The sequence below is a fragment of the Lissotriton vulgaris genome, chromosome 11 (assembly GCF_964263255.1).
Source record: "Lissotriton vulgaris chromosome 11, aLisVul1.2, whole genome shotgun sequence".
Lineage (NCBI taxonomy): Eukaryota > Metazoa > Chordata > Amphibia > Caudata > Salamandridae > Lissotriton > Lissotriton vulgaris.
The window spans coordinates 511,713,677-511,737,006 of NC_141699.1; the positions used below are offsets into that span (position 1 = coordinate 511,713,677).

The following is a 23,330-nucleotide window of genomic DNA, read 5'->3' on the forward strand; positions in this document are numbered from 1 at the left end:
TTACACTTTATGTTAAAGACCCTGAGAACAATCTTATTTCGCTCCTGCAAGAGTTGGTCGCTTTTGGGGGTGTCTCCGGGGTCCATATCAACTGGCGGAAGTCTCAACTTTTCCCCCTCACTGCTGCTGTAGCTAGGTTTCCCCTTGATTACCCTCTGGAATGGTGTGATTCGGAGCTGCGGTACCTAGGCATTGTCGTGTCATTGGATAGAGAAGAAACCGTTCGGCTTAATTATGGAGTGGCTATTAGTAAACTTGCTGATGATGTCACTAGATGGATGTCCTTGCCTCTCTCCATGGCCGGCAGGGCGTCACTTATCAAGATGGTAGTTCTGCCTCGCTTTCTGTACCTTTTTCAAAACCTTCCGTACCATCCTGGTGCTTATGTTTTTCGCAGACTTCGTTCTGAGCTCATACGATTGGTCTGGGGGGGGCAAACAGCCGCGGGTGGCTTGGGCTACCCTTACATTACCCTATGCTGATGGCGGTTTCGATGTCCCTGACTTTGAGCTTTATTATCTTAGCGCCCAGGCGCATTACGCTTATCACTGGATGCGCCCCACGCCGTTTATGCCCCAAATTGCTGCCGAACATTGGGTTGCCCACCCACTCCCACTAGAGGGGATGGTACTGGGCAAGGTGTCAGATGTGGAAACGCCTCGCACGACGGTGACGTGCACGGTGGATGCTTGGAAACGGGTGGCTCAAGTGCTGGGCGTCTCTTTTCTTTATTCGCCGGCCCTGCCTCTGTCTTATCACCCTGATTTGTCTCTGTTGCTAGAAACGGGGTTCCAACGAATGTGTAGGCGGCTCGGTATCCTTTCGTGGGGTGACTTGTTTCATGAAGGAACCTTCCGTACGCAGGCTCATTTCTTCGGAGTAGTTTCCTGCTCCCCTTTAGAGCTGTTCTACTTTGTCCGCTTGTGGCAGGGCATGCGTGCTTTGTTACCAGATTTCCCTTCGGAGCCAGAGGTTACCCTCCCCCTCCACGTGCTGTTGGTATCAGATGGGCGACACCTGGTGTCGAAATTATACGGTGCTATTCGCAGACAGCGTTCGGTCCCGGCCAATCGGGTGCGCGAGCAGTGGGTCGCTGAATTGGGAGCCCCTATTACCGACGAGCAATGGAAGTACTGCTGTGGACTCACAGCCAATGTCTCTTCCAGTTGTCGCCTTAAAATTATCCATTACAAATTTGTTCAGAGGTACTATTACACCCCGGCGAGGAAACTTCGGTTTCATTTAGCGGAGGATGACAGATGCGCTAGGTGTCGTGCAGAAGGCGCTGACTTTCTGCACTTGGCTTGGAGTTGTGCGGGGGTGCTGGAATATTGGACTCAGGTTCATGAAGCCCTGCAGATTATGGCGGAGGATGGGGTGGCATTGGACCCCTTGGTGATGTTGCTGGGTTATTCTAAGGACGTGCCTGCCTCTCACCGTAGATTTGTTGACGTGGCCCTGCTGCTGGCTAAGCATAGGGTTGCTTGTTGCTGGGGTCGTGGCAGGGTACCGCGCTTCCAGGATTGGTTGACTGACCTCATATACTGTCAGGACCAATATAATATTTACTCTGAATTGATGCCTGTCAGGTGCAGACCGAAGGACTTTTGGAGTCCGCTCCAGGTGTATCTCCTAACTAGAGCTGTGCAGGATTCTGATTCTGAACATGAGGACCGTGTTGGGGTTGGCTGACGGTAGCATGGTGGGCTGGGTTTTCATTGTACACCTGTTAATCCTCAAGTATCGGGGAGAGGCTGGGCTGCTTCCTCTTACTGCGAGATTTTGGGAGCTGTGGCTCCTCCTATGGCAAGTGGTTGGTTGGGGATTTAGATCGTATCCCTGTCAGGATTTTCTTTTTTTTTTTTTGTTTTTTTTTTTTTTTTCCTCTTGGCCCTTCTATCTGACTCTCCTTTGTTCTATTCTCTGAGCGCTAATAGAGTATGACCATAATGTATTGTCTTATTGGCTTGTCTGTGCAAACTGGATCATTGCTTTCTTATATGCATTGTACATTTCGATGTGGTTATATGTATTGACTGATATGTTACCCCGTACTTGTTTCATCACATTTTTCGAGTCTGACATACCACTGTGATGGCCATATGCGACTGTATGTATTGTGTATGCACTTCATCTGTCCTTGCTTGTCTCCAAATAAAGGTTTAAAAAAAAAAACTATTGTTGAACTCTATATTTATGGAATAAGACCGCTTGGTCACCCTTCAGTTGTGCTTGGAGGCGCTCTCTCCCAAGAGGGGGAGCAATGTATTAAGTCTGTGCTGTAGTCATTTTGAATTATTGTAAACAGGGCCAAATGGCAATTCAGATGATCTCCAATAATTTTTATTCCTGAGCCCCCACAGCTCCAATAATTGGAATACCAGTGCCAATGGTGAGATAATGATGTCAGGAAGTTATCTTTTTCTCTATTCAAGAAACAAGCATAGTGGAAGTGTTTGGAAATAGTTGGATGATCTTGTGTGTGTTGCCCGCAGCTGTCATGAAAAGAAAATCACACAATGAGACACCATATAAACCGTCAAAGAACTATTTTATGAAATGAGTCAGAAATTGCATTACATGTAGTGAACTTAAAAAGCATACACAGCAAACATTTCCATAGCAGTTGAAAGGTAGGTATTTCTGCTGCATCTATAGGAAAACCTGTGTGCATAGAGATCTTTATTTTGTGAAACAAAAGCTGTAAAACCAACAACATGACAACAAAGTAAAGCAAGTGAACATAGATGGGTGATTAGGAAATAGTACTGTGCTTTATAACAGACTCAGACAACCAAATAGCAAGCTCATCCTAAACCAAACAGCTATATATTAAAATTAGCAATTAGAATGTTGTTCATTCATCATCCTCATTATCAAGATACTTTATTGGCTCTACTGAGCCATAAAAGTCACAGCAAAAAACCGCAAAAAAACTGATACAGTATATTACCCCATAAAATATGATAACGACTTGTTAAAATTACTAAAAACAAGTATTAAGAACTTCAGTATGATGAGGAAAACATTCAATAATTAGATTGTACCTTTACAGCACTTAAGAGGTAATTTAAAACAGCATAAATAACAACGTATTTTCCCAAACAGTGCAAATATGTAAAGGCTACTACATGAGATCTGGTTTCTAGAGCTCGTAATATTGGACGAAAGAACTGCCTTCATTGTGCAGTATACAATGTGCAAACGAGCAAATAGAGCAAAGTACTTTGTTCTGCAGGGGCTTCGCATTGACAGCGGTGGAGGGACAAAAACAACATGACTTTAACTGGGAAGGCTAGCAAGAAGTGTATGGTATGGAGACGAAACCTTGTCAGGAGATACTTCTGTCTCTCATTTGCAATTACCTGTAGGAAAAGTTCCGGGCTTACAGACAAAACCCTAAAAGTATTTTCTATCCTGACAACTCTAGTCTCTGACCATGACCTTTGTGAATTTTGATTTAAAAAGTGCTTTAATTTGGCTTAGGGGGATGGTCGATAAGCTGTCTGGATTAGAATAAAAAGGTGGGTACCAAGCCTTTCAAAACTTGTTTTGATGTATTTAATGGATCTCTAGACAGTTGTCCAGATTCAAACAATGCAATAAGATTGTTCTACATAACTGAGCTTCTGGAGTTTTCCAAATTCTGTGCCATAATAAAAGGGGTTGTAGCTCAACATGATCTTCTATATAGTCAAGTCCAACCTCTTCATGGTAGAAGGTCATCAAGGTGGATTGTGGGACTGCCAGGAACCTTCTTATAATCAGATTCTCTGCAATTTGTAGCGATTAACAGTGTATTTGCCACCATATGCCCGCACCAAATGTGGAGTTAGACACTCATTTACTTTTAAAAATACAAAGCATTTCTCTAGTTGGCTTATGCCACAGCATCAATTGCTTTCTAGAAATGCATGGCTCTTACATTCAGGAGAAATTTTCAGCTAAAATCTACATCGAATTCCCAGATATGTAAAATGCTAGGTTTTCATAATTTCTTCACCACTAAGTAAGACATTTTTGGTCTTAGCTTGTTTGGGACCACATTTCAATACAAAGGACTTAGTACAATTTGTCTTTAGTCCCAAGCTACTCATAAAACTGTTGAAAGCATTAAGTAAAATCTAGAGACCATTTGCAGTTTGAGCAATAAGAACAGCCTAGTTAGGGTAAAGCAGCGCAGGAATTTCTCTCAGGATAACTTTTGGGATGTCTTTTCCCGTCGTTGTCAGGTGTTCTACCAAAGAATTAATATAAATTAAAAAGAGAAAAGGTGCCCGGACGCAGTCTTGTCTGACACAAGTGATTGATGGAAAATCATCAGAAAGATCCCTGATCCTATTATATTGGATTCTGACTGTGATATGTGCATGAGGCCTACTGAGCAGGGAAATAATAGCACTGTCAATGCCTAACTGGAACAATACGGACCATAGCTTTGGGCGGTTCACAGTGTCAAAGGCGCATGTTAGGTCCATGTAGTCAAGATGGGCACAGTCTTTTTTTGCTTAGTATATTTTTGAACAATTAGGGTGAGATTTAAATCCTGGGCGAAAACCAAACTGTAAGTCTGAGAGCCCCTGTGACTCTAAAGCCCAGCTTTCCAATTTGATCAATAGTACCCTTCCTAGGATCTTAAACGTACTATCTAGGAGGGATATTTGACAATAGCAGTGATGCTGGATCGTGTCTCCTTTTTTAAAAATATGGAAAAAGATAGCCTTCTGCCAAGTCTCGACCAAAGGCCTATAATTGCACTTTTTATAACACTTGTTATTAAGGGTCCCCAAAATTGTGGGAGGGATTTAAAAAGGTCCAAGGGAATTCTGTCAAGACTCAGGGCTTTCCCAAAAGGGTGACTCTCAGTGTCTAGGGTTATCTCAGACACTTTTATAGAGCTGCTTAATTCCACATCCAGAGTTGGATCACAATTGACTATTGTATTAATGCCTGCATTGAGAGTATGCTCTTTTGGGCTGAATACTTTAGAAAAATTAGACACTCAATCATTACCCGGAACAACACGTTCAACCTTCGGAAGAGCCTCGCCCAAAGGGTTCGAGTCAGTAACGTAAACATTTAAAAAAAAAACCTGAAGATTACTTGATGCCACATCACAAAAACCTAATAGAAACACAAATGGCACAATGTTATCATCAAGGAATTGCCCTGGCCTTTCTGGAAAACCCATTGGAGTACTGACAGACCATGAAAAGCATATGAAAGCTAATGGAAAAAGGAGTCTGACCCAAAGGCCAATCTCTGTGTAATTTCGATTTTCCTTTTTTTGATGAATAAATGACTTGGGCTATTTTTCACAGCTAAAACAAAAGGTCTGTTGTCAGGTCTAAAGATAATTATTTTCTGTTTGTAATGTATGTAAGAGATTCATAATTTAATATCATGAGGTATCGTAAGGCACATTCTAACCAATAGCATGAAGGAGCATGAGGGACATACCACAAAGTGTATATTTCACAAAATTAGTAGCAACAGGTCTTGCAGACCGTTGCACTGTCAAGCCAAATCTAACAACTAGGTACAAAGGACGTATGCTGTCAAATGAATTACAAATAGCAATGTACTTCCTCTGCATTTTAACTATTAAGGGAGCTGAGCTTTGTGGTCCTACTAATCTAGGGCTTCAGAAAATGAAGGGCATTTCCCAGAAAGTATGACTGTTGACAAGGATACCTAATCCGTTTTTATCAATAACAGTCTTTACCGTTAAAAAGTGTAAAATTCAAGGCTGAAATTAATCCACTAGGTATGCAATGTTTGAGAAGCACAGTAATCATGTAAAGCTGGATTCAGAACGGATAGAAACAGAAAATTCACCAGAAAATTCCCATCTGCAGTTTAAGCTGAACTATTGCCCCATTTGATATACCTCCTGCTCAGCCATTGTCTCCCACAAAGCCTGCTGTGATCCCATAAGGCAAGGCTGAAAAGCACCCAGCAAATCCACAGTAACTGGTCTGAAACTATTCCTGGAAGCTTTAACACTATGAAAGACCAATATCTATAACCCAGCATGTTTCAGAGATTGCTATGTAGGCATTTCCAAGACCCAGATTTGGGGCTACATTTATCCAACTTTCATGTAACACATCGCAACAAGCCACATTGCTGCACTGCGTGAAACAGCAGGAATGCACCATATTTAACATTATAAAGCACACTCCTGTCCTTTCCTTGCGCTGGTGCACAAGTTGCTGCCTTGCGCCAATGCAGGCACCCTTGCACCATGGTGCAAGGTTGCCAGAACTATAGACATGATTCTTTTTGTGCAGGAAAGTGCACCTTCCTGCACAACAACAATCCTCAGAAGCATTTTCCTCTTTCTATGTGTGCTACTGAATGCAGCACACACGGAAAAAGTAAAAAATGAGGATAAATAAAGATATTTCTCCTTTTTACATCTCACCTGGGGAGGTGTAGTATTTTGAAGCACTCCCAGGTCTACTAGTAACAGTAAATCTGGGAATGAGCCTAAATCCATGGGTGGATGCATGGGAACACCCACGCTTCACCCATGGAATGTCTCTCTGGGGCGATTTGCACTGCTTTGCATTGCTCTAGATTTATCAATCTTACTTAACAGCTGCATCACCCTTGGGCTCCATTGCATGGTGCAAGGACAAAACAACTACTTGATAAATCTGCCCTCTGGTGTCTGAACTTTGGCCAATGTTGACAGATAATGATGGTTTTTTTATGCCATGTTTCTCCACCAAACTGGACCATACCATGGCAGATAGAGCCACTTTGGTGCATTTTCAATAGCTGCTTTTGATGAGGCTGTAATTTTGTCAAATTGGGGGACAGAAAGTTTACTGACTTATCCTCAAAATCAGACTAATACTCTTCTAAGTCATTTGGGGAATGATCCGTTAATAAAATTCTTACCGTTGTTTTCGTCCTTGGACTGCCTACATTTCGTGTTTGTTCCTCAGCACAACTAACACGCAAGTACGTATTTGGCGTATTTAGCCATCTTGTTTTTTCCTTCTGCTGTTTCTGCGTATGTTGGCGATGAGAGGAGAAAGGCAATATTTCATCATCAAAAATGAAAGCAGTGACAGTTGCTGGTATTTCAACCTCACTTTTATGTCTGCTCTTCTCCTGAACAAATGGATGGCGGTATGCATAACCAGTTCTGTACCCCTGGGAAGACAAAATTATTGATTGTTTAGTTAATCTCAGTGTTCATATCCTAAGTATATAATATGTAAACACTAGTTTTGGATTCGATCTGCAATTATATCAGAGCACATAGGTAATTTACATATTGTACTTCATCTAATAAAGACCAAGGAAAATGATACTTAACCTGTAAGTATCTGTTTGGTGAATGACAAACGTATCGGAAAACATTTTGTGTTTCATGAATATTGTGTCAAAAATATTGTGGAACAGAGAATCTAAGTAATAAAATATTGTTTTTAAGAATACTGTTTGTTAAAGCTTTCAGCCTTGAGGGTGGTCTTCCCCCAAACGTTTTGCCTAGTTACCTCCAATTTTTTTTGCAAACTTTTGCTTTTGTTGCCCCTAGGATTCTGTACACTTTACAATTGCTACCCAGTACTAAAGGGCTTGTGCTCACTCCCCTAAACATGGTTTGATTGACTTACAACTGATTGTCATATTTAATTTACATACAGGTCCCTTGCAAATGATTTCACAATATTTCAAGGGCCTGTAAATTAAATGCTACCAGTGGGCATGTAGCACTTATTTGGCTGCCCACTTAAGTAGCACATTGAAGCCTGAATGCAGTTTTAAACTGCAATGTACACTTAGCATTAAAACCCCCTTACAAAAGCCTTAAACTCCTCTTTAGTTACATACATGCCACACTATTGTAGTCCGTAGGGCATGGTGCTGTGCAATTTCATGTTTTATATGCCCTGGTATTGAAACACTCCTAAATGTCAAGTCAATTTTTATTGTATAAAATTAATAAAAATTATTACAAAATGCATTTGAATCATCGTTAAAAATAGTAAGTAAATATTAACAATTAAATGAACAATTAAAATGAATAGTCCATACAAATAATTTGAGCTCATATGTTTCAGTATGTTACTATGATTCCTTGTTCCGCCTGTTGTAGGAGTGATTGTACTGTCTTCATATATTTAACCCCCCTACATGCCAACATAGGAGATGATCCATCTAACCATCGAATTACAGCTTGCCTGCATGTTCGGATGTTCAGTTTGTTAAAAATGGACTTTAAAAGCCGTCTCCTCAAATCCGTTAGTGCTGGGCAAGCACATAGTAAGTGGGTTAGTGTTTAATTTTGAAATCCACATAGGCGACAATTAGGGTCAGCGTGACTATCTTTCCAGGATGGTAGCAGGTCCATTGAAAACTGTAGGCCCAGTCGATGTTCTATGTATCTTTGTTTTAGTGGCCTACTAAAGTGACTTTCCAGATAAGACTGTGACTTTACCCCGGAATATGAGTTCATCACGGTCCACCCGTGTCTTCGTTTTGCTGTAGTTGTTTTGTCTTCCAGATAGGATTCCCATTTGACTGCATTGTTTACAATTTTGTCGAAGCTATTTCTATCTGGCATCAAGTCCCATGTTGCTTCGATTCCTATACCATTCAAGGATTGGGACAAGAAATCTCCCCAACTATTTGGCACGTGCTGTATCTGCTGGGTGGTGATTACTTTCCAACACAAGTTGTCCAGTGAGCCTTCTACAGACATACGTATTTTATGACAGAGTTTCACAGAAGTTCCCATACTGCAAAACTTCTGATTCAGCAGGCCGAATTCCAAACGAACCTGCGCTGGTGATGCTGATTTTTGATGGTTTAAAGCTGCCTTATATACCTTTGTTTGTAGGCGGTTTAACAGCCCCGCCTCTCTGCCACACCAGGTGGCCAGTGCGTATGAAAGGTGGGTAGGGTTTGTGCTTTTATCACTTTCAGGAGGTGTATATAGTTTGGGCAGCTTAATTTTTTCTTTGTAATTGCCGGTATGCGTAGATCAGGGACTGTGCTTTTGCCTTTAGGTCTAATTTGTGTTCTTTGTTCGTTGCGCCTCGCCCCAATTTCAATCCTAGGTACTTATATGATGTTTCCTCCTTTATTGGGGTACTATTTGCGTACCATTTAATTGTTTGCTTTTTCGGGTCCACAATGCGTATCACTTTGGTTTTGTCTTTATTCAGTTCCAAGTAAGTTACCAAATTGTTGATCATCCTTTGCAGGCCGATTGGCGCTTGACTCAGAACAACAATGTCATCTGCATACTGCAGGAAGGGGATCAGAGTTTTTGACAGGTATGGTGGATGACATTCCCCGACCTCCAAGTGACTGACGATGTCTGCCATATAAAGATTAAATACGCTTGGGGCCAGTACGCAGCCTTGTTCTAAGCCCTGTTGTGTATTAATTTCACCTGTGATGCTGCTTCCGTCTCCCAATTTAACTCGTGCCCAGGTGTTATTATACAAGCTTATAATTGCCTCCAGTAGATTCTTCGGTAGGCCCCATGTTCTTAATTTTTCCCATAGTCGGGTTCTATTCACCCTGTCAAAAGCTGCACACAGGTCTATAAAACAAGCATATAGTCTTGTCTTCCTTTTTTCTGCTTTTTCCTTCAGGAGAGCCAGGGTTATCAAATTTGCTAGTGGTATTATTTTTTTGTCTTCCATCCAGTCTTGAAGGTATGACAATAAGCATGACACATATAGTTTTGCCTCCACATCCATCAGCGATATCAGCCTATCATTCCCCGGCTCATTGTGATCTCCTTGTTTAAAAATAGGGTGGATTATGATCCCGTTCCAGGACTTAGGCAGTTTATTCTGGCTGTAAATTGAATTAAAAAGTGGTGTTAGGTATTCTGCCCAGAATTCAGGGGAGTATTTAAAGATAGCGTTTGGAAGCCCGTTTGGACCTGCTGCACCCTCTTTTTTCAGTCGATATATTATGGCTTTCGGCTGGGCAGTTGTTACTAGGGTATCTGGTGCTATATCTTCTGATTTTTCTGATTTTATAGCGAGTATATTTACTGATTTCCCTTTATCCTGATTTTCGCAGCCCGCCTGTGGCTTTAAAGTATCTACCGGTGAACTATTTCCTTTTCCTAGAATGTTTCTCGCATGTTCAGAGTTTCTAGTGCATAATTCGCATTCTGATTTACAGTGCCACTTTTGTCCGTCCTCCCTGTCGATAAACATGTTTTCAACGTGCTGGATCCACTTATTTTCCTCAATGCCTGCCTCCTGTCTTAGGTTATTGCCTTTTGTCAATTTATTAATACTACCCCAAAATGTTCGGGCATTTTTGTGTTTCCCGGCAGTTAATAATTTTGTCCAGATTCCTCTTTGGTATATTGTTTTTGCATTACTCAGCATGTGCTTGTATCTTTTCCGCATAACTTTTAATTTTTCCTTATCCGTTTTTTTCCCACTTTTTAACGTTGTTACCTGCTTCCAGACTTCACGTGTAATTTTCCTTTTTTCCTCTTGCAAGGTAATGTTATACCAAGGTTTTTCCCCAATATCAATTCTTCTCGCATTCTGTTTTGTGGTTGGGGGGTTTCTAGTAAGGACTTCACATAAATATTCCCATGTTTTTATCGGGTTTTCTTTTCCCTCTGGTGTTAATCTGAGCAATTCTTTCTTGAACTTGTCCATTGTTGGTGTTATGTCTTTCCCACCCCATTTTAGTTCACGAAGATTGCATTTTTCAGTGTACTGAGTGACGGTATTTTGTTTTTCAGTCTTGTTGACCAACATTTTTATTTTGGTGATTAATAGAAGATGATCGCTTTCTGGGTGTTGCCCAACTGAAAACAAGCTCACCATCGATATCAAGTTTTTGCTCATTATTGTGAAATCTATTAATGACTTCTGATTGCCGCTTACAAAGGTTATAGGTATGCCTCTGTCCCCTTTTTCTTTCTTGTTCAGAATTGAAAGGCCCAGGTCTCCGAGAGCTTGAGTTATTTTGTCATCTTTTGTTAAGGTACTATTGAAATCCCCTGAGATGATCATGGAGTACGATTCGTGAGTGCTTTGCAATGCCCTTGTTAGGGTTAATAATGTTATCAACTTTTCCTTTTTTGGTTTTTTTTCCGGGTGTATGTAAACATTAAGCACCAATAGGTTGTGAATGCGTGAACTTAAGTCCAGCTTCTCCATAGGTTTTATTCCTTGTATCCATTTTATCCCAGTGTCTACTTCTTCCGCTTGCCCTCTGTATTGTTGGGCGATGTACGTTGTTAAGCCTCTTCTCGGGTGTCCGAATTTTGAGAATTTTTTCTGCGAGGACATGCAACTCTATGTAGCCGGGGATGGAAACTTGGCACAGGTTCCAGGTTTCTTGTAATAATATTAGGTCGTGTTGTTCCAAGAATATTGCGGTTTCATGGTCATGCCCCATGCTGTTAAAATCATGGACATTCCAGGAGCAGAGGCTGATTGTATGTGTGGTTGAAGCAATGGATTCCTTTTGATTATCAACTGTTATCTATAGATGTAATTTATTATCCTCCTTTAGATATTCGGACTTGCTAGGGACACTTATTGCTCAGAACCTTTGCTACCCAAGACCAGTCGGTGATCTGTTCCTGAAACCCTCCTTGCTCCGCTGCATTTACCTGTCTCCTTATGTTTTGTGCTGTTTTTCGCAGAGTAACTGACATGCACTCTTTAGGCATGATTTTTGGATATTCCCCTCTTCCATTTTCGTTTTTCCTATGTTTTTGCTTTTTAATACGGGAAATGGGTATTTTTTCCGTTGTTGCCGCCTTAGTTCTATACCCAAGGCTTCAAAAGACATACTCATAGCAAGTATTCTATCTACTATGTCTTTAGAGGACCAGGTGGTTAGGGACTCTTTTACCTCTGGATTGTATTTTGTGCGTTTAAATTCTACAGACAGGAGATCTTGAGATTCTATGTCGTCCAGTTCAGGTATTTCTCTCAGCAGCCACATTATATTACCTCTGTTCAAAAAATCTTGACCCCCTAAATGTGTTTTCACTACTGTGAGGCCTACCCCTCCAACTGGATAACATTGGGGATTCAGTATTACATTTATTAAGCTAGAATTCCTAATTAGGAGCAGGTAGCTATCTCATGTTTGATGTCTATGAACAGATAGATTTTTCATTACAATTTGGAAAAAGCCAATTTTAGGAAGTTGGCATTTATCCCTTTGCACCTTCAGCCTGTCTTGGGTCACATGACTGGGTGTAGTTGACAGACTTTGTGAATTCCTCCCAGACAGTCACACAATAGAGGGATTAGGTGTGTCTCAAAGGACCATCTGCTGGCATGATGGGGGGTGGAGGTGAGCACAGCCCCTCTTGTGACTGAATAGGTCGTGCCTTGCCTCCACACAAAGGGCTTAACTACCCCACATTGTCACTGCATATAGTTTGGAGCCAGGGCAGTAAAGTTAGGAAATTCCATAGCAGGCAAACTTTTTGATGGATATTGTTGCGGCCCCGCCTGAGCCGCGAGGAGCGCCCAGCTGCACTTAGTGCAGTCCTCTGCAGCACCAAACGACGTTGTAGATTAAGGAACAGGTTGGCCCATGGAGGATGTTATAAACAGGACAGTCAACTGCTGTCACGTCGCAACCCACTGAGGACATTTAATTTTGGCAGATTTACACGACAATCCACTGGGAAGAATTAAGGCACTCCAAGATCCAGCAGGACATGGGTGTGGCCATGCCCACTAGGGCGGGAGAATGAAGCTTAAAGTGAGTGCAATAAGACTGTTGTGAGTTTCATTGCCGAATGCCTGCAGCCCCTGATGAAGTGATTTGCATCACGAAACGCGTAGGGCAGGACATATAACTTTGAGCGAGGTGCTGCAGCCGCCTGGAAACTGTTTTCCTCCATTGAATAAAGAATGGGAAAATCAAACCTACGTGTTTGTGGCTTCCTTTCAGCAGGCAAACTTGTTGATATGTATGCACGACAAAGACGCTGTCTCACGAACTGCATCTTGGGAGTTTGAGTGTGGCCAACAACGGGGCGTGTGATCAAGCACCATACTGGGACATTGCACATAAGAGGACACACCTTTGAGAAAGGCAATATGCTGAAACGCGTCAGGTGCCTCTGACACGTGATTACCTGCGCCAATTGAAATAAAGCATCTTTGTCCAGGAACCGGGCTGTGGCGTGTATATATATATATATATATATATATATATATATATATATATATATATATATATATATATATATATATATATATATATATATATATATATATATATATATATATATATATATATATATATATATATATATATATATATATATATATATATAACCTACTGGCGGTCGCCAGTAGGTATATATAGTTAGGACGGTTTACCATAGGAAATCCCCAACATTCTATTGGGAATAACTTTGGCCCTGGTTGATGAATCTTCACAAATTTCTCAAAGAAGATGGCTCGCTCCGCTCCGCTCCTTCCCTGAAAGTTTGGGGGGGATTCGTCAAGTGGGGGCTGAGAAAAAAGGGGGGTCCCAAAACGTGTTTTCCCCATGTTAATTTCCATAGGACCTTTAGACTCAGCTACAGCTTGAACTGCTGAAGGGAATTACACCAAACTTGTCAAAATGGTAGTGTCTGGTATGCAGATCACACTTTTGGTAAAATTGTGTAAATCCCTCCAGTGGTTCCTGAGAAAATTAGAAGAGAAATCAAAGAGAAATCAATTATATATCTATAAGCGCGAACGCGTGCGCGCACCCCGCGATTTTTCGCGATTTTTTTGGGGGGGGGGCTTGGGGGGCGGGGCTTGGGGGGCTTCTCTCTTTCATTTTATTGTTTTTAATGTAATTTCGAGGGTGCCCACCCCTCGTTTTGCCCCCGAGATCACCGCCGCCGCCCGAGCTGCCTTAAGATGGCCGCCGCCTGGTTGTGGGCGGGGCCGGGAGGACGTGGTTTCCGCTTCCCCCTGCCTGGGGGAAGCCTTTGCTGTGTCCGTCCGGGGTGGATTCTGTGGCGTAATGTGGAAGAATAAACGTAGCAATGCCTCCGCAAAGGAACTATCGGGAACAATTCCAGGTCAGAGCCAGTCTCCTACACGGTGTCGAACATGCTGGCCTCCTGTGTTTTGGTGACGGGCGGGGTGTTGGGTGGGTGCAAAGTTGAGGGGGAGACTTCAGTTTCCGGGTCTCCCCGACCGCCTGGCCGCTCAGCAACACCCACTCCTCACTGAGCGTTGCGGCGTGTCCTTTCCCATGTTCCCGCCGCACTCCGCGTTCATTACATCCAACTCTTTCCTTCAGTCCACACCACAAAGCAGCCGATTGAAAGGGGGCGCCGCTTCTCAACAGAAAATGGGTGCAATTCGCCACGGAACCTTGGAAGCGATCGTAAAAAAACACAGGAACACACAGCCGTGGTCTCCGTCTATTTGAAATGAAATATGCACGTATCACATCTGCCAGCCGCAGGGGGGCCAAGCGAGCATCCAGCATTCACACACTGCCTGCTTTGTCCACAGACAGCAATGTTCCCACGTTCGCAAATCCCCGTCAACAAAGTGAAAGGCGACAGGAGAAGGCAAGGCAGTGATGTGGGGACCTCCGCGCTCCCCTCACAATGTGCAGGCGATGCAGCTCTGCGCAGTGTCATCCAGCAGGGTGTAGGCGGCGAGAGCCACCGTGACAGCAAGTGTCTAAATTATGGATGCAATCACGGGGACGGATTCCTTCTATAACGCATGCACGATTCCAACCAGAGGGGAGACGTGGTCTTAAAGAGGCGCTTTCACCCCCAAAGTAGGCTCAGGGCGCCTCTGAGTCCTCGGCACACACGCTGGACAGGGGGGAGCTGCAGCCGAAGGAGAGCTCCGGCTCCATCGCCTAGTGAGATACAAAAATCGTGATTGTATTTGAGCTTGTGAACTGTCCATCAAGAACTTGCAATAGCGCCATCAAAAATTGATATGCGTTTCAGCCATTAGACATCTGTCTTAAGAGTTTTCTGGAGCACCTGAAAAGTGGCATTCTGTTCCGAAGAGTATCTAAAGTTAACAACGAACTAGAGCAAAAATGGTATAATCAGCAAGTTCACACATGCCTAATCCCATGATTAACTCTTAGGCGACAATCTATTTTCCTTCATTAGCACATTTTATTTCTCAAACAACTTAGGTTGGGCTCATTGATTTTTCAGTAAATAGTTGTTACCTTATGCACATATTAAGTGTTTTCACAGTAATGATGCAAATGCGAGGCATGCAATCTTTACACCTTCCACTTTTCATCTATTGTTTCCAAATATTTTAGAAATATGTTCATGCAAGATGGATGTTAATTGTAAATCATTAAAAAATCGATATTATATATGCGAAGGTAAACATTCAAAACAACGAGGAGACCATTTGTGACTGTATCCGACTAAGTACAATGCATATGATATTGTGGTCGAAATTCTAATAAATGGAATTAGGAAAATATAAAAAAAAAATTTAAGTTCTCTAGTAATATAGTTATTCCTCGATAATTTTTGCTAATGTATTTTGGGGCAGGTCTTAACTTAATTTCAAGGCATTTTATACGAAGATTGTTTGCCTGTGTAATTTATTTAACGCGGTCATCCTTGCTGAGGGTTTACTAGACTGGCTGCAACAAAGTGTTTCAGTGAGGATAACTGCTCTGTTGTTCTTGGATCTAGGGCATCCCATGTGTGAATTTATGAAACTCCCTCTGTGCCATTTATTGTTAGTAATTGCGCCTCCCCACCCGCCCGCTGATGCTTGCAACGTCTGTGATTTTATTAATCTGAATAATTACATTTTAATGGTAAATGTTACTGGGAAATCAAATGCCACAGCCCACATCCATCCATCCACCCACCCATCCATCAATCCTGCATCCATCCATCATTCATGCATCCATTCACCCATCTATCATGCATGCATCCATCCATGCATCCACCCAACAATCATTCATCCATCATGCATCCAACCATCGTTCATGCATCAAAAATCGGATACCTAGGGCTGCTCAGGTGGTCCCACAAGGATAGTAACATATTTAAACGTTATCCGCTAATAGAATTAGCATTTTCAAAACCTTGCAAATTCACTGAAAAAACCATAGGTTTCTGCCCTTACATATCTATATATTAGCATTTAAAAAACCAATGAAATTCACTGAAAAAACCATAGGTTATACACTATATATAGTTAGGAATTAGCCTTTAAAAAACCAATGAAATTCACTAAAAAAAACATAGGTTTTAGACCTTATATAGTTAGGAATTAACATATAAAAAACCATTGAAATTCCTCCTATATAGTTAGCTGGACATTTTATTGACATAAAACCCAATGAAATTCCATATATAGTTAGTTGCAATAACTATATATCGCGCACCCGCAATCCACTGCTGATGATGTCACATATTACATCATTCATGACATGGTCAGTGACATCACTGATGACATCACTGATGACATCATCCTAACTATATATAGTGTATAACCTATGGTTTTTTCAGTGAATATATATATATATATATATATATATATATATATATATATATATATATATATATATTTCTTTTTTTTTCCCCAAAGTTTTTGCAGTACAGGGTGCTCTCAGTAATGCACCACTCCGCCAAAGTTGAAAATTCAAGGGTGGATTTTTAACTTTGGCAGAGTGGTGTATTACTGAGAGCGTGCTGTACTGCAAAAACTTTGGGAATATTATTGCTCGATGTCCTCCGGCGGCATTGTGCGCCACTCTCCTAGGGTCCCAGACAGTTCAGAAGGAGCGCCTTTTGTGTGAATATATATATATATATATATATATATATATGTATATATATATATATATATATATATATATATATATATATATATATATATATATATAGATAGATAGATATATATATATAGTGTGTATGTGTATGTGTGTTTGACTTGCTGGACACTTAACTGAGCTGAATTGTTTTCCTCCTAGATTGGGAAGTTATATGTTCAATATGTTAGTGCATGCCGATAACAGTATAATGCAGCACTATAACTATGGGCTTACAAATGCTGTTGATTGAGTTGACGTGTAATATGCAGATCTTCCAAAAGATACACATATCTAAGACCAAAGTATTGACTTTTAGTATTTCAGACAAGCAATGTTATTGCCATATTTCAGGAGGTAACTCAACATGTCACAGTAAAGGTATTTAGGTCTACCTTTTGAGTTGAAAGTGTCTTAAAAGCCTCAAACTGAATCTATGATTAAAAAAATGTTTGCAGGCTGTGGGAAGTTTTGGCCAATATGTGATTAACAGTACCTTCTCTCTAATCTCATCACTAAATATGTTTAAAGTTAAAATTGATTTCATAGTATGTAATGGGTCAGTTGCATATCGTAGAGTCTGATATGTTCATCTAAATATAACAGAAACTAATATGCTAAGGGGTATTTTTGGATTTAGAATAAAATACTATTTAATCATAAATAAGTTAAGAATTAGGACACATGGCAGTTGCTCAACAGATATATTTTTCTGTGTTGAAGAGGTAGGACTATCCTCTAAATTAATAAAGTATGAGAGACAGCTCTTTATTGAATAGCAGATTTATTGGGAAGTGGCCAGCAATAAAAATTATGTATATGCAGTTTCTATAAAAAAGTGAAAAGCTGAACATGATCTTACCTATGAATGCAATGGTAGTGACTTTACAAGCAAAGCATTTAGAACTATGGTTTTTAAGAACACTGAATTGCCTAATGCTTGTGATGAGCCAGGAAAATGCAACTTGAGTCATGATATTCTATGCTATGTTATGTTAGGTTAGGTTATGTTACCCTGCCTAAGGCTGAATGGCAGCAAGGCCGAGGTGCTGGTGATAGGCAAGGCTCCATCAGTATGGTCTTCGGCGTGGTGGCCCCAGTCATTGGGCCCTACCCCAATACCTTGGGAACAAGCAAGAACCTTGGGGTTTGGGTGGATAATAAGTTGTCCTTCAACTACCACATTGGGCGGGTGGCAAGCGCCTGCTTCGGTATTCTGAGGAGACTTCGGAAAACCCTTGACGCCCTCCCCACGGAATCTAGAAAAATCCTTGTTCATGCGCTGGTAACCTCTAGACTACGGCAATCTTTTGTATCTGGGTGCAACTGTCAGATGCCTGCGGTGCTTGCAATGCATCCAGAATGCAGCAGCAAGATTAGTCCTCATGCTCCCTAAGAGTGTCTCAGCGACAAGTGCGCTGGCTTCTTTGCACTGGCTCCCTATCAGGGAGAGAGTGAAATTCAAGCTTTGTGTGTGAGTCATCGAATTTTACAAAGAAAAGGGCCCACATACTTTCATGATTTTCTAACTCCCTATGCACCAACTAGACTGTTAAGGTCCAGTGGGAAAGGTAGGGTCTATGTCCCCAAAATTAAAAGAGAAAAAAAACTAGCATATTCTTGCATTATAAATTGTGTTAAACACAGAGAATTGCTGAAAGATAAGTCAGTATTATCCCCCCCACGCTGTGCTTGTGTGAGACCAAGTCGCTTGTTGGGACTTGGCCACTTTCACTACCCAAAATTAAAAGAGCCAGGATGGGTGGACGCTCGTTCTGTTATCTAGCATCCCTGTTGTGGAATTTGCTTCCTCAGGCACTCCGGCTGGAGAGTTCTGAACCCATCTTCAGGAAAGGTCTGAAAACGCATCTATTGAGGCAAACTATAGAAATGGAATTTATTGAGGCAAAATCTTCGAAAAGTTTAATTTTGAGTCGACAGAAGCTTGGCAAATAAAATTGAGGTCTCAAATGTACATGCACAGGAAGCGACATCATTGGATTTCCCATCATCCATCTGTACAGGAAGTGACAAGACTGGTTTCCCGCCAAACTGTCGCTAAAGGAAGAAGCCGAACAAGAGGTCTCATTTCTCGTCATCCCTCTGCACAGGAAGTGACATCACTGGATTTCCCATCATTCTTCTGCACAGGAAGTGACATCACTCCTCTACCTTCCCTGAACCTACTTAACGGACGCCACAGCATGTATGTCACAGCAAGTATGCCGAAGGCAAGTCCATCTGCTTATGGACCGCACCAGTGCATGGAACCCTGGTCCTCTCCCTTCCTGCCACTACAATGCTATGACTCACCATGCCCTGAACCTTGTCCACTGCTCCAGCCACTGTTGCGTTGCCTTGCCACACCACACAACATTTTACTGCTTTTTCTACAAGTTTTCATGCCCTCACCCAGAGCCAACTCTCACCAAACTGACAGCACCCAACACCCCACTCTCTCACACTCACAGTTGTGGGAGCATCCACACAACACTCCACACTTGCATGCATACTCCTCAACACAACCAAACACACCACAGAGGTCTGAATCCTGCTGTATGACAGAGCCCCTAACCTTATTTTCCTCAATGAAACCTGTCTGAAACATGTATTTGCACCTGACATCACTCCCCCCGTACAAGATTGAAAATCAAGAAAAACCAGAAAGCAGACTCGCCGTCATCCACTAGAACACCATCAACTGGACGAAGTTCACGGACATGTCTTCCTCCAGCATTGAACACCTATTGTTTTTTTTATAAATCTTTTTTATTGCATTTAGAACAAACAAAACATACAGTGGTCACGTAAGCAAGTTACAAAGGCGCACAGCAGATCACAGTGGGACTATAGGTACATTCATATGTTAACGACAGGGTTTGGCAGTATTTGACAGTCAAGTATCGACCCCGAACGCTGCTCGGTCAGGCTGGGGGGAGTCGCATATAACACCCCTATACTCGTTCCATTTGCTCCACACCTCCCCCCATTTTTGGGGGCATCCCCGAGATAAATACACAGTTCTTTCTTGTAACATGCCCCAGTCCATGTCACGCTTCCCGTCCACCAGGCGCGGAGCTATATCCGCCCCCCAGAGTCTTGCAATGTTCCGTTTCGCCACCATCTGGCCGAGTGTGACCCATAATCTGCCTCTAGATGAAAGGTCCGTTGGTTCCGAGATGTTCAAAATGCATCGCTTCGCCTCGGGGCGCAATGTGGCCCCCCACACATCTCGCATACACCGCACAACCCTCCCCCAATAGGCCTGCAACACCGGGCATTCCCACATCATGTGAAAAAAGGAGCCACTCATTCCGTACCCCCTCCTACATCTGTCATCTTTGCTCCTGCCCATACCCTTCAGTCTAGTGATGGAGATGTAAACTCTGTGGAGAATTTTTAGTTGTATGAGTCGAAGCCTGGATGAAATAGCAACTTTCTTAGGGGAGGCCAGCGCGGATTGCCACTCCTCGTCATCAATAATCAACCCATCCTCCTCCCACCTCACCCTGAGGTCCTGCAGTAAGTCGGGGAGATTGTTTATCAGTTTCTTGTAGGTGAGTGAGATTGCATGTTCAGGCAGGTATCCATCGAGTAGCCTGTCCTCCAAGGGGGAGGCTGGTGGGGGTTCAGTGCCGCGTGGGATGTTTTTCTGTAAGGAGTGACAGACTTGAAGGTACCGGAAGTACTCAGTGTGTGCCAGTTCGTACGATGCTTGGAGGGATAGGAAGGATTTAACACTATCTTTGTCCCTTAGGTCCCCAATCCGAGAGATACCTATGAGATCCCAACTCCGGAATCCCAGAGTACGACCCAGGAAGCCGAGACGTTCCGAGACCCAAAGTGGGGTAGCCAACGTGAGCACATCATGCCTGCCCAACTTCCGCTGGACCATGTGCCAAATTTGCACCGAATGGAGTGTAGGGCCCATGAGGTCGTGTTTGAGTGGCCGTGAGTAGAGCACCGCTTCATAATTCCCTCCAGGCAGGAGCCACCTATCCATGCCGTACCCCAGTCGTTACCAGCACAATAGGTACCCTGATTTATTGGCACAAGATGTGCTGCCCAATAGTATCTGCGGATGTCAGGCAAAGCTATACCCCCTTCGTACCAACTACGGGTTAATTTTTGTAAGGCAATTCGTGGTGTTCCTGCCCATAAAAGGTTTCTCTGTGCCGTCTCTATGGCCGTAAAGTAGCACGGTGGAACAGGATCAGGATAGTTTTGGAGAGCGTACAGGAACCGGGGCAGCGCCATCATTTTAAAGAGCGCCACTCGACACAGTAGGGAAACTGGGAGCTTCTGCCAGGCTGCAGAATCGAGCTTAAGCCTCTGAAGTGGCGGGAGTAAGTTCTTGTCATACATTGCTGCCTTGTCTTTGGATATATAGATACCCAAATAAGTGAAACCCTCGGTGGCTATCCTAATAGGACAGTCCCTTGGGGGAACAGGGGCATTACCCTGGAGGGCGTATAGGAGAGATTTACTCCAGTTGATCGTGTATCCGGAGTTCTTACCAAAACTGGTGAAGGTATCAAGGGCTACAATCCGCGATCTTTGGGGTCGGTCAAGATAGAGGAGGATAGAACACCTATTGTTAAGGTTCCAGATCACAGCCAACCTCATCCTAAGTGGCACTCTCATCTACTTTCCCCGGTAACGCACACCAACTACACCGACACAAACACGGACTTCATTGCAACACTCGCCTTTAATGCTAGCAATTACATCCTACTCAGAGATATCAGATTCCATTGGAAGCCTTGGCCTTTCCCAATGAGTAAAGGGACCTACCAACTTTGCTTGACACCTCCCGAACACTATTTTAACAAACTTCAACAACTTCCAAGTCAACAAGCCCACACCGGTCTCCTGGACAGACCATGCCCATGTCAAGTTCAGCATCCCTGTCCTGATCCAATGCACATGCACCACTGCAGACCAGCCCACCAAAACTGGAACAGCATCACTGACAAGGAATGGAACGCTGCTCTCAACCAACCCGTGCACAGCAACAGCCTCCCCAAAGCTATCAATAATTTTTATTCACCTTCTCCATTGACTCTCTGGCCTCCCTCAAACACAACAATACAACAAGATTCAGACCCCAGACCAGTTGGTATGCAGAGGAACTCAGACTGATGAAACATAATTGCAAACAACTGGAGCAGAAATAGAGAATGAGCCAGGACAATGCAGACAAAAGCCTGCCCTAAGGCACTACCACCTAATGATCCGGACCACCAATCGAGCTGGTCTAGTGGACTGCATCAATGACAGCACCAACAGAAGCAAAGAAATATTCACCTTTGTGAAAGGTTTCACCTCACCATAAGCCACCTGCAACTCGATCAACCCCTTGTAGGAAATTTGCAACACCTCTCTGTCAAATTTTCAGCAACAAAATCACTGCCATGTACACCAACTTCAGTTGGCAATGAGCCCAGACAGACCTTGACCAACACCTCCTGAGTGCATCCAAAAAAACAATGCTAACCATATGGCTGTCATTAACCCAGAAGAAACCATTGGCAACATAATGTCTATAGATTCAGGGACTCCATCATACCCCTGTCCTCTCCTATGCCGATACAAAACTCATTATCTTCCTCACGGCATGGAGAAGACGCCCAGTACAAGCATCAAGTTTAATGCTTGCATGAATTGAATTGCCCACTGAATGAAAACCAACTGTTTAAAGCTGAACACCAACCGAAATTGTGATCTTCAAGAATAGCACATCACTTTGGGATACAACCTCTTGGTCAACAGAGCTAGGACCGCCACCCACACCCACCACCCATGCCAAGAAATATTGACTGGAAACTCAACATGACCGTCCAAGTCAATGCAATCAATGCATCATGCTTCTATACCTTGAAGATGCCAAGGAAGATTTTCAAATAGATCCCTATCAGTACCCGGAAAACTATTATTCATGCCCTGGTCACAAGCAGACTGAACTACGGGGCACCCTTAAGAGATTAACAAAAAACTCACCAGAACCCTGCAGACCATTCAGAATTCGGCAGCCAGAATCACTAACCCCCTTTCATGCCACACTCATATCAGACCACACTTGAATGAGGTCCACTGGCTCCCCATTCACAAGGAAGCACAATTCAAAATCCTCACTCACACTTTCAAGGCACTACATAACAATGGCCTAGCATACTTCAACGGTCGCATCTGGTTTTGCAAACCTTCCAGAGACTTTCCCACATTCAGGCTCCTATTTACACAAATATCACACATACGGAAAACCAGATCCAATGGTCAAGCTCTACTCTGCATCACTCCTAAAGCGTGCAATGGCCTGCCACTTATACAAAAGTGCCTACCCCTCGCTGAAAGCTAAAGATTTGGCTTTTCAAGTATGACCACTCGGCCCTTAGTGTTCTTCATGGCTGTGGGTTTGGAGAATTCTTTGACTATTTGAAGAGTTCCTTTGTGCGGTTGGCCACGGATGCAATGTAGGTGGTGATGGGATGGCTGCTTTCTTGGCTTCTTTGATGTGCCAG

General features: G+C 42.8%; 1 protein-coding gene across 1 annotated transcript in view; it reads right to left on the minus strand.

Moving 5' to 3' along the window:
• ADD2 (adducin 2) overlaps positions 1-23,330 on the minus strand; it is a 440,390-nt gene that overhangs the window by 136,622 nt on the left and 280,438 nt on the right. Inside the window, exon 10 of the mRNA XM_086943577.1 lies at positions 6,910-7,167. Coding sequence (XP_086799703.1) covers positions 6,910-7,167 — 258 coding nt within the window. The remainder of the gene's footprint in view (positions 1-6,909; positions 7,168-23,330) is intronic.